Source organism: Carassius auratus, unplaced genomic scaffold (assembly GCF_003368295.1).
Source record: "Carassius auratus strain Wakin unplaced genomic scaffold, ASM336829v1 scaf_tig00017217, whole genome shotgun sequence".
Lineage (NCBI taxonomy): Eukaryota > Metazoa > Chordata > Actinopteri > Cypriniformes > Cyprinidae > Carassius > Carassius auratus.
In genome coordinates, this window is record NW_020524756.1 from 1 (window position 1) to 12,440 (window position 12,440).

Consider the following 12,440-nt stretch of genomic DNA (forward strand, 5'->3'; position numbering starts at 1 on the left):
CAGAAGCCAAATCCCTTTTACCCAACAACAGCCTTTCATTATCTGTCAAGAAAACTTGAGATTGCTCAATAACCATGCATCACAGACTCTCATAAGGTATCTCTATAGCATTGTTATTGTTATCTAAAAACTATAATACATTTTTTTGTCAATTGAAACAAAGTTGAAATAAAATGAAACAGAAATTTGATGAAAAATTTGCTAAATTAGTTGCCGTTGCAATTAACTGAAATATGTTTAAGTTGAAGTATTAAAATTACTATCATAATTATAATAAATGATAAAAGCACATAAAATGACAAACTTTAAATACAAATATAAATAAAATATATTTCAAAAGAATTCTAAAGACTATAAAAGCATATAAATAATACATAATAAATAATACTAAAATAATGTTCTATAGTCTTTATCAGACTGTTGAATCCTATGATGCTGTGTCAGGCTTGTCAATATATAATTAATTTATCTATTTTTGGTCAGACATCTCTTCATGGGCTTAAATTGTGCAGCTAGAGACAGATTCTCTAAACCAATCAAGTCAACACATAAGCAGTCCCTGGCAAGAGCATTGCATTTAAGAAGGGTGCGGGTGTCAGCTCCAATTTTGGCAGGGCCGATCAGAGTGATGTGGGATTGATCAGGGATTTACGTCATTAAGCAGGTGGTCCCCGTGGTTGTCAAAGCCAGACAGAAAGAGGATAGAAGAGGCACGATTCCTGCAGCCCACAGCGAGTATGAACTCTTTAATAAAAAAGACCCTGTCAAAATTAAAGTCTAGCACATCAAAAGCCAGTCATTAAGGCTCATAGCCTCAGTGTCAAATTATCAGCGTTTTAATGCTCCTTGAGGAATTCCATCCGACAAAGGATAATTTTAGCTATTCCACACTTGGCCTTGCTATAGTAGGATGGGTTTAGGAGCTAAAGCACTAGTGGAGAACTGTAAAGATCATCAGAATCCATAAATTCTGTACGTACATGCAATGACTGATGTAGTTAACTAACTGACTAACATTACAGTTCCAGCATCAGAGCAATGCTATTTGCTTTTTTTCAATCTTGCTACATGCCTGACCTTAATGGCACCGGTTTCCAGCAGAGGAATTTGGGACCTGTTGTACAGCGGAAGAGGTACGTTTTTCAACTAAATTCAAAGCTTGAAGCAAATCTGAAATTCCCAGTCCCTGACCTTATATGATGCCATTTTTATAGCCGTCTGATTAACAGTAGCGACATCCCTCAGCTGTGAAAAGATGGCCCATTTTCACTTGGTTTTCCCAGTTTGTTATCCTTAAACCTCTGCAGAGGACTGGCCCCCACAAACATTTATTAGCAGCCAATAATTTTACTGGACTGAATTAGGCCCATTCAAATATGTTTAATGAACATGCGAGAGCTCGTTCTGGGCATTCTCAGTCTAAAAAAAGCAGCTGGACCTGCATTAAGGGCTATGTGTTTCTTTGGAGGCAAGTCTGTTCAGTTTCAAAAACAGAAAGTGCTCCAGGAAAATGCAAAAATGGACAATTCCTCAATTCAATGTCTAATGAGATTATTTTTATGATAAACAAGTCCAATAGCGTCTGTGGCAGCATGGGATTGTGTGTTGAGGCGTATTGTTTGGTAATATGTGGTCTAAGAGTTTTCACCCCAACTAAATAAAAGTCTCTGCGACTGTCGTTTCGGCTCGGCTTCCTGTGCAGCAGTGCTGTCATGCCTCGATTTCACACCTCGATACTACAGACTGACCAACTGTGCCAAAGGCATCCAAGAATGAACATAAGCACAACCAAGCAATTAAAAAAAAAAAAAAAAAAAAAAAAAAAATATATATATATATATAATATATATATATATATATATATATATATATATATATATATATATATATATATATATATATATATATATATATATATTTTGAAAACTGAAGTTGAAACAGCTGACATAAACATTTATTGTTTCAGTCCAATTCCAAAATACAAAAATTCTGAATCTGCAGAATGTATTATATCTTTCCGGATCGTTTATATATATATATATATATATATATATATATATATATATATATATATATATTATATATATATTATATATATATATATATATATATATATATATATAGTGTGTAATAAATATAATATGTGTGTGTATTTTATAATATTGTCCAATTGATAATAATAAAACAAAAACAACAACACAATAAATAAATAAATAAATAAATAAATAAATAAATAATAAATAAATAAATAATAATCCACAGTACCCGTACTGCAATTAGAAGTGAAAATGAAAAGTGCCAGTGGGCCAAAAATATTCTTGAGAGCTTTTTATATCTCCACTTCTGCATTCAGAGGTGCATACATTACAGAATTTTAGCATAACATTGACATTTGCGGAAGCAGTATTTCTAAAGGTCTTTTGACTTAAGGTTTAAATTGATTTTTTCCCCCTTAATCTAAAATTAATGGTAACTGTAATTGCTGGGCAAAAATAATTTCAGAGCTGCTTTTATGTAAAAATCTTCCATCTACTCTGCTCATAAAATGGGGAAAAGGGCAGATACCATCTAACACAAAGATTCACTTTTTGTCAAGGTAACTTATGAGTAGAGAATTAAGAATGTCCTTTTATGTTTTTATGAATATTCAATGACTAAATGCACTAATACAGAGACAAAACCCAACATGCATTATAAAACATACTTAAGTGAATTTTACATTTAAATGAAATGAAAATCACATTAACTGTATGCTATTCTGCAGTTAATCAACAACATATTCAATAGTCAAACCACATCCACAACGTATAAGAAATAAAAGCTTAAAGTTGTTCCCTCAAGAAAGTGCCAAATGACAAGTGCAGCAAACACAGTTGTCTGCTCCTCTATACCCTGCAGCAGTCTGGGCCAGGTTGAGGCTCCACATTTTAGTACCTCAGGCTATTTTTCTATTTAAGCACAGTTGGCTTTGCAATTTGTGTCCAACCAAAGCAAGCACGATCCAGATGCTGTCGTATCCCCCTTTCTATTAAACACGCTGGAGCAGAAACCGGCGGCAGGCTGTCTATGGAGAGATTCTTATTTGAGAATGGTCATGGCTAATGCACATTATAATTGGTCTGAACACAGGACAATAAATCTTGATACATTCACAGAGTCCTGACTCATCTTTTTAGGAGAAATTCAACAATGTGGGCATGTAAAGTGAGTTGAATTATATAAGGGAATTTAAAAAAACTGATTGAAATAAATACAAAAGGAGCCTTAAAGTGCTTGAAAGTGAAGATTGAAATACAAGGATAGAAAAAAATAGAAATGTAAGAGCAAAGATGTGATGTTGTTCTAATGTTCAAGAGGCTTCAAAATGAAATGCTTGATCTATACTTATATACATTATAGCCCCTCATCCATATATGCATGCACATACGCGCAACAATCCGCAAGGACAAATGAACACAAAAAAAACATCAAAGACTCATGCAGGGAAATGCACATGCTAGCAGTCATGCATGTCGCATGTAGAGATATTTGGCTGCTTGCTTACCTCTGCAGATGGGCACTGGGAAGTCCCATACAGCAGCATTGCCTGCATTGGTCACGCAGGTGAGCTGAGGATGGCCGTCCAGCACGTAACCGGTTACACAGCTGTAGCGGATCTTGTCGCCTACATTAAAGCGCGTCCCATACAGGATGCCTTTAGGCGGTACGCCAGGGTTCCCACAAGAACTGCTCTGCAATTCTAAAAGATAAAAATATCACTTTTAGCATGCATCATAAAGAAAATTATGTTGTATATACAGACAAAAAAAAATTACATTTTCTAATATGCATTTATTTTAAGAAAATACAGTAAAAACAGTAATATTGTGATTTTATACTGTTTATTTTTTTAATTATTTAAAATAGCTTTTTACTATTTGAATATATTTAAAATGTCCTTTATTCTTGTGATGGCAAAGCTGAATTTTCACTATCTATTACTCCAGTTTCCAGTGTCACATGATTATTCAGAAATTATCACAGTTGAAAACCACTGTGCTGCTTAATATATACATGTATTTATTTTATTCATCAATTTTCTTTATTTATTTTTTGTGTATATATATATATATATATATATATATATATATATATATATATATATATATATATATATATATATATATATATATATATAGATAGATAGATAGATAGATAGATAGATAGATAGATAGATATTCCACCTATAAATATGTTCCATAAAGTAATAATAATCTTAATGACCTCAAACCTTTTAGCAGTATTGTTATTTTATTTTATTCAATCATACATGTACTGTATTTCAGGATAGGGAGAATACTTGTTGAGTCAGTGTTTACAAAAATGTTAACAGTTTTTTCCTTGTAATTTAGAGTAAACTAAATTATTCTTGGCACTATTGCCATGCCACACGACAAGCCAAAGGCTACAGGAGCAAAAGCACAACATTTTATCTGAATTATTTATTATTTAATCAGTAATTCTTGCTTTATGTTCTGGTTGGATCCAAACCAAGGGCAGAACAGTAGCAATTAGAAATGAATGTGGCCCAGGGACTAGTTTGGGAAATAAAAAGAGAGGTACATTAATTGTGTTGTTACACACGGCTTGGCATCATACACCTTTCTGGTGGGAGGCCATGAATTTGCTGCTGACTTTTAGAAGATTTAGACCGACAATTCTAACAATAGAAGCCTATTTAAGTTTTCATGCTGTTGTTTATAGACATTAAACTGGACTTCTTTTGTGTGTTTATTTCCGAAGACCCAAAAAGCATTGCAATGGAAACCAGAGTGTACTGACCACAAAGAATATAAAATATATAATGCAATTTTTTGCTGATTTTATGAATTAGTATTGATTATGCCAAGAAAAGTAACAAAACAGATCTATCAAGCAAGATTTATTACTTCATTAGGCCAAACAATACAGCAAGAACATTAACCACATAAAGAAAAACAAAATGTATAGACTTACAAAAAAGTATCTGACGCAACTGCCACATAAAAATACATAAGGCATAAAAAAACATTTTACCAAGACCCATGATGAAATTTCATCCTTTAGTCACAACAACCTCTTTCTAATTCTGTTTACTTGAACAAATACTCATAATAATCTTTTACAAAAGACTGTTCCATTGGACAATATTTTACGCTGTAATTTGCCACTTAGCTGTTTTCCCAGAGGCTTTGGTTTTGTTTAGTACTTTTGTAATTGTTTATAAAGTAATCATAAGTGCTCAGCAAGTTATGGATTTCTGGCTAAAAGTCTTGCTTGTAATGATTTCTGGAGTTTCAAACAATTAAAATATAATCCATAGAGTGGCTATGTATCTTAATGACTGACAACATAAAACACCAATACATCTTTAAATGAACACATTAGATCTCCAGTTTTCTCTAATAATGAGCAACTTTATGATTTCGATGCACTGGACTCCTGGAAAAAGATATGCAGCACAAAAATGTTATATCCATGTCTTCACCTATTCACTTGCCAACTCCCCTTATTTAATATCCCTAATTGCCTCTATCTCAGAGCGAGTGAAACAGGTTGAATTAAATGATGGACACCAACCGAACATGCCTCTCCCTTGTTAATACGGTGGCCCCTGATCTCACGATGTTATGGCAGGATAATTTAAAGATCTTAAGGGTGATTGTTGGAGTATAAATTGCACATTAAGAAGCACAAAAGTATTAGAAAATCTCTCTGCACGCAAATCATGTTGATTATAACCTTCTGACCTGATTCACATTTAGGAAATGAAAATGTCGAGAACAAGCACCAACCGCCAATACCATGTAGGATGTGAAAAAGTGCCACATTGCAAGGATTAAATAAAAAGGATAAATGTGATAATCTTGTGTCAGCAGAGCAGGCATTCAAAGGCCTTGAGGGCTGTCAATTTTGCCATTTAGATTGGTGATGGATGACTCGCGTTTGTCATTGAGGTCGACTGGAATATCAATGAAACGAAAATGAGAGTTTCAGTACATCAGCAGAAAAGACAAAAAAAAAAAAAAAACAGCCACCTGTCCATGATATGTTTTGACATTTTAAGTAAGTGTCTCTGTACTGGTCACAAGACATGAGAAGCCTGTGCACAATATTTTTAAACAGCATTCCAGTGCATCCTTATTTCCTAATGCAGATGCCATATTGGGATCACATAATCAGTCGTCTCTTGCAATTTGATAGAGAGAGAGAAATAGAAAGAGAGAGAGAGAGGGAGAGAGAGAGAGAGAGAAAAGTTCACATTAAATATTACATGGTAACTTTTGTTAAAGATATTTCATTAATTACATTTACAGACCATGAACTTATATCATATTATTTATTAACTTAAATTATTAAATGTGGTGCTTGCCAAAGGCAAACCATCACTATTGTTCTCCTGCATACTTCCTCCTCTTCTTCTTCTTCTACACAAAACTACAGCAGGCTACTCCTTCCCCACAGTTTGTAATAGCCCCTTGAATGAGGTGTCAAATCAGGAGAAGTGGTGTGCTTTATCTTTTCTAAGCGATTGAGTGTATGATGTTCGCCCTGGGGGGAGTTCCATAGACTTAACATTGGGATGAACTTTATGACGTCATACCTTCACATCAGAATGTCGTAGAGACTTGGGGCAGGCTCATTTCACTCAGTTTAGTAAGCAGAAAATGAATCATGACATTTCAACTTCATAGCCATGCCCTAGCAACCAGTGACAACCACCCCATAGAAATCCATTGAAAAAGGGGAGAGACATATCTATGAATCAGAATATCATAGAGACAACTGGGTTGCCTCTTTTGACTCAGCTTGACAAGTAGTCCTTACAAATCAGCACGGAAATTGTCTAGCCATGCCCTAGCAGCCATTTACAGCACCCTAGCAACCTGTCCCATAGACTGCTATTGTAAAAGGCCCAGATGGATATCTTGGCAAACACAGTGTCATAGAGTCATGGGGGATGCCTTTACTCAGGCAACTAATCAGTCTCTCAGGATTATTGGGAAGCTATCAAGCCACGCCATAGTGACCACTGTTGAGCACCCTAGCAACCGAAACCCAAAGAGCCATATCTACAAATATGTATGTCATAGATGCATTGCGGTTGGTTTATATCATCCAAACTGGCAAGCAGCCTTTGGAATATCATCACTGGCAGCTGCCAAGCCACACCCTAGCAACCAAACACAGAGTACCTAGCAACCGTTTACTAAGACCTATATATATATATTTTTTTTATCAGAACAATGTATAGTCATGGGGGTGGGCTCTTTTGACCTAGGGTAACAAACAGTACTTTCAACATATTACACATACTAGCAGTTAATAGCTACATGTTAATAGTTATTAGCTATGTGCTCAATCAGGCTAACATCTGTCTAGCAATCAGCTAGAACACCCTAGCAACTGCCCTGATCATCAAAACACCTGCCTAGCAACTCCCTAACAATCACAGAGAATACTGTAGCAACCAACTAGGAACTGCCCTAGAAAACCATAACATCACCTTAGCAGCCACCCAGGTTACAATAGCAACTGCCTAGCAACTACCAAGGACATCTTAGCAACAGCTTAGCAACACCATAGCAATCACCCATAACACCTTAGCAATCACGTAGCAACACCAAAGCTATCACCCAGGATACCCTAGCAACCACCTAAGAACAGCATATTATTATTATTATTATTATTATTATTATAGTAACTGAGCTTTACAAAACATGCCAATAATACTTCAACATCTATACAAAATATAAATTAAACAATATAACAATATATGAGCCAGAGTCCAGAGTGATGGTACAGATCAGCAATCCACCAGTCCAAACAGAATGAGCATGAGTGGCAAGTACTGTCTGTTGGAGTGATAAAACAAACAGCCATGACGGTGAAAAATGGCAAGACATCAAGTGGTAAACAAGAATGTATGATGGCCACAGCCACCACACAACAAAATACCTCTGTCCATGACACAACTACACATCCCCAGTGGCACAACGTATCACAAGTTACTAACTTTTTGGTCCTTAAACACATTAAAAAAAAGTTTCTTTATTAAAACAGCAGTGCAAACTGTCTCCCCTGTTTCATATTTGCATAATGCCTGAGCCTTTCGACTGAATTCCAGTATGATTTAGTAAAGGTTACAAATCTTCCAGTAATCTCACTGATAACTCAGTGGGACACAGACACGCCCCAGGGAGAGTCTGGCCTTCTCCAAGGGTCTGAGATCTCCTCGCAGGAGCAGTGTGAGCTACAGAGTGACGGGGATAACATCTAAGCTTGTTAATGCCCTTCACTGGCCCATCACAATCCTCTCTTCAGACCTCTTAAAGAGTTTCTGTAAAAGATCACCACTTCCCTTCAAACCGCCACGGCCACCGTCAGATCAAGTGTCAGGTTCACTAAGAAATCGGCTCTAAGGAAGCAGCACAGAGCCATCTGGTTTTCCCATGGAGCTCTCCAACCGATTCGGATAAAACCAGGTCAAATATTCAAATGAATGTATCAGTCAAGCAGCCTGTACAATCCATATTCATACAAAGAACAGCAAGCTCTCCAGTTATGATTGGCTTAGAAGCACTCAAAAGGGCTATAATGAGAAAGTGCCAGGAACAGTATGCTTTCATCTTTTCTAGTGATCTCACAAAATACACTGCAGAACCAGTATCGGATCCTTCTCTTCTGTTTTATTAAGAAACTTCCGCAAGATGCAAAGCATAGAAAATGTTAGCAATGACATTTTTTGTGGCATCTCTAACAGCAAGCATGTAGTCATGTAAAATTAAAAGGGCTTACAAATTTAAAGAAATTCCGCCAAAGCTATACATTGCAAGGATTTATTATTTGTGGCAGCAGTATTCATGTGCACAGTCCCTCTGGCATTTATGTTTTCTTGCAAGTTTGCTTGAACTGATTTAACACTTTCAGGATTTAACATAGAAAACCTAAGCAACTTTAAAAGCAAAAGCTCTTTAGAGAACAGATTTTTATACATTTTTCATTAACAGTAAGTCACAGAATTAAACCCCTGAAATGTAGAAGATGGTGAATCACACAGTTGGCTTTGAAAACATTCCTAGGTTAACAACAAATTGAGGCTGTGCCAGTATCATTTGGTTTGAAGATTCACTTCACTACACACAGCTAAGCTTCAAGACTCAACATTTGGATGGAGAATGTTAAAAAAAAAAGGTTTTAAACTGTAAAACTGGCTGGTTCTGGCTCTCTTATCAGCAGACCTCCATTTGGGCTCACCATTCATCACCGTCCTGCTGCCTTTGATATGTAGCACTGGGGCTGGATCTTGCTTCTTGGAATCTCGAATGACAGGGCATTTCCTGCCCTCAATGTTCTATCTTTTGTACCAGCTAATATATGGTATAACGATTGTATTCGTAAAAAAGCTGGATGTACTTTCAGCTGTTTTTTGTTAAGTCCCAAAGGGAAAGCAAAAATCTCTAGTATCCAGGTGGGTGGACAGCAAAGTGCTAACAGGAAGTGACTGATTCTCTTTTATCTTTTATCAGAAGTTATTAGGTATAAATCCACATAATAAAGATGATCAAATATAGGCCGCAGCTACTAGTAACCTTTCTTATAAAGTTGTTGTTGTTTAGTTAAAGGGCAAGTGTGTCATTTCCAATAGCATCACTAAAATAATGACTGTTTCAAAGAGGTTTCCTGAACACACCTCTCCAGCTGCTGTTGGTCAGAAATACTAATGCTCTGCCCCAGTGTTTAAACCACTGCTGCTGTATCAGGCTGGTTGGGATTATCAAAATTGAGCAATTGACTCTCCTGCCACTTTATTAGGTACACCTGTTCAATTGATTGGTAACACAAATTGCAATTCAATTCATTTAGGCATCTAGATGTGGTGAAGATGGCTTGCTGAAATTCAAACCAAGAACAGAATGAGGAAGAAAAGGGGATTTAAGTGACTTTGAACGTGGAATGGAAAGTTGCTGATCTACTTGGATTTTCACGCACAACCATCTCTAAAGTTTACAGATAATGGTCTGAAAAAGAGAACATACCCAGTGAGCAGAAGTTGAAAATGCATTGTTGATGTCAGAGGTCAGAGCAGAATGGGCAGACTGGTTAGTGATGATAGAAAACTCAAATAGCCACTCATTACAACCAAGGTATGCAGAATACCATCTCCGAACGCACAAAACGTTGAACCCTGAAGCAGGTGGGCAGCAGAAGCAGAAGAAGACCACACCAGGAGCCGCTCCTGTCAGCTAAGAACAGGAAATGGAACCTACAATTTGCACAGGCTCACCAAAATTGGACAATAGAAGATTGGATAAATGTTGCCTGGTCTGATGCGCCTCGATTTCTGCTGCGACATTCAGATGGTAGGGTCAGAATTTGGCGTAAAGAACATGAAAGCATGGATCCATCCTGCCTTGTGTCAGTGGTTCAGGCTGCTGGTGGTGGTGTAATGGTGTGGGGGATGTTTTCTTGGCAGACACTTTGGGCCTCTTTGTACCAATTAATCATCGTGTAAATGCCACAGCCTACCTGAGTATTGTTGCTGACCATGTCCACCTCTTTATGGCTACAGTGTACACATCTTCTGATAGCTACTTCCAGCAGTATAATGCACCATGTCACAAAGCTCAGATCATCTCAGACTGGTTTCTTGAACATGACAATGAGTTCAGTTTATTCAAATGGCCTCAACAGTCACCAGATCTCAATCTAATAGAGCAGCTGTGGGATGTGGTGGAACGGGAGATACACATGGATGTGCAGCCGACAAATCTGCAGCAAGTGCGTGATGGTATCATGTCGATATAGACCAAAATCTCTGAGGAATGTTTCCAACACCTTGTTGAATCTATGCCACAAATAATTAAAGCAGTTAGTACAGTATAGTACAGTCACAAGGTGTAAACATTTTAAGGGGAAAATTTACTAAAATAATTAAATTCCGTAAAGGTTACTCACTCTTATGTCATTCCAAACCTTTATGACTTTCTGTCTTAAGAACAAAAAAATAAGATATTTTGAAGAATGATGAGGTCCAAATGACACCTTGGGCCCTATCTTGCACCCAGCGCAATTGACTTTGTACACCGACGCATGTGTCATTCCTATTTTGCACCCACGCAAAGCGCGCTTTTCCCTCCACGGAAGCACGTCGCTAAACTAGCGAATGAACTTGCGCTCCCTGGGCGGTTCAGCGCAAAAAAGGAGGCGTGTTCCGGCGCAAACAATCCCTGGTGCTATTTTCCTGTTCCATTAAACAATTGCGCCACTGACCAGAAAAAACCTAGTCTAAAGTCAGTGGCGCGTTGCGCGTTGTTCATTCTGCTATTTTAAGGGCGCATGCTTGACCATAATGTATAGCGTGCACAACGCGCATACACTTTGCTCATGTAATCTACACAGATACAACAGTTATTTTTGCGAATCATAAATTGTTACACTTAAAAAAATATTAACACATGAGATGACGGAAATCATTGTGGTGTGCCACGAAGATGTGAAAAAATAGGCATAAATCTAGCTTAAAAATTATTCAGGCTAATTGTAGTAATTAAGGATCAGACCTGTTTGAGGTCATATATGTATAAGGACATCTGACAAATTGGTTTGTCCGTCAAGAACCAGGAAAAAAAAATCGATGAAACAATTGTGGCTATTTCCTCCCACGCCTGTTTAACCGACGCAATTTTGGGTGGGTTTCTCCCATCGCCATACAACACAACTTCTCTGTCTTTCACTGCTCTTACAAGAACATCAGTCTCCTCGGCTGTGAACCGCTCCTGGCGTGCGCCTGGTAAATACGCCATAATAATAGCAATCCATAATGGAGCTTGCGCACCTGCTTTTAAAGGGAATGTTGGATGACGCTCTGATTGGTTTATTTCACGTTACGCCCAAACCACACCTATGAATAATGAAGCTACTTCAGACCAACCCACTTTAGATTTGCGCCGGGCGCAAGAGCCATTTATCCCGCCGGGAAAATAGCAACAGCGCCGAGACCCGCCCACAAAGTTACTTGCTCTTCGCGCTTTGACACTTGCGTTTCAGATCGTTAAAATAGGGCCCCTTGACTCACATTGGGTGGATAAAATAACACAGAGACATTTTCAGTATATTCTTTGATTTCCACAAAAGAAAATGTCATGAAAAGTTCTAAATGACATAAATTATGAAAATTTTCATTTTGGTTGAATCTTTCAAAATGATTTTATTATGATAAATAGCCATTTTCTCTGTGAAATTACATTTACTTTTACAGCTTCATTGGCATGACAATGTAATGCCTAAAACGTCCTCAGAAAACATGAGGACAATTTTACTGATCAAATAACACAAAAACCAACATAATAATTAAGTGCTTTTATTAAATTAAAAGGTTCAAGTTACTTGCTTTTTAAACCCTCCAAATTTTGCCCCAA

The 12,440-nt window shown here is 37.0% G+C and overlaps 1 protein-coding gene across 1 annotated transcript in view; it reads right to left on the reverse strand.

The window, feature by feature from the left end:
* Positions 1-3,544: 3,544 nt before the first annotated feature.
* Positions 3,545-12,440, reverse strand: part of LOC113075593 (CUB and sushi domain-containing protein 3-like) — a gene marked incomplete at its 3' end in the record, with an annotated part of 82,979 nt that continues 74,083 nt past the window's right edge. Inside the window, exon 4 of the mRNA XM_026248271.1 lies at positions 3,545-3,739. Within this exon, the coding sequence (XP_026104056.1) occupies positions 3,545-3,739 (195 nt within the window). The remainder of the gene's footprint in view (positions 3,740-12,440) is intronic.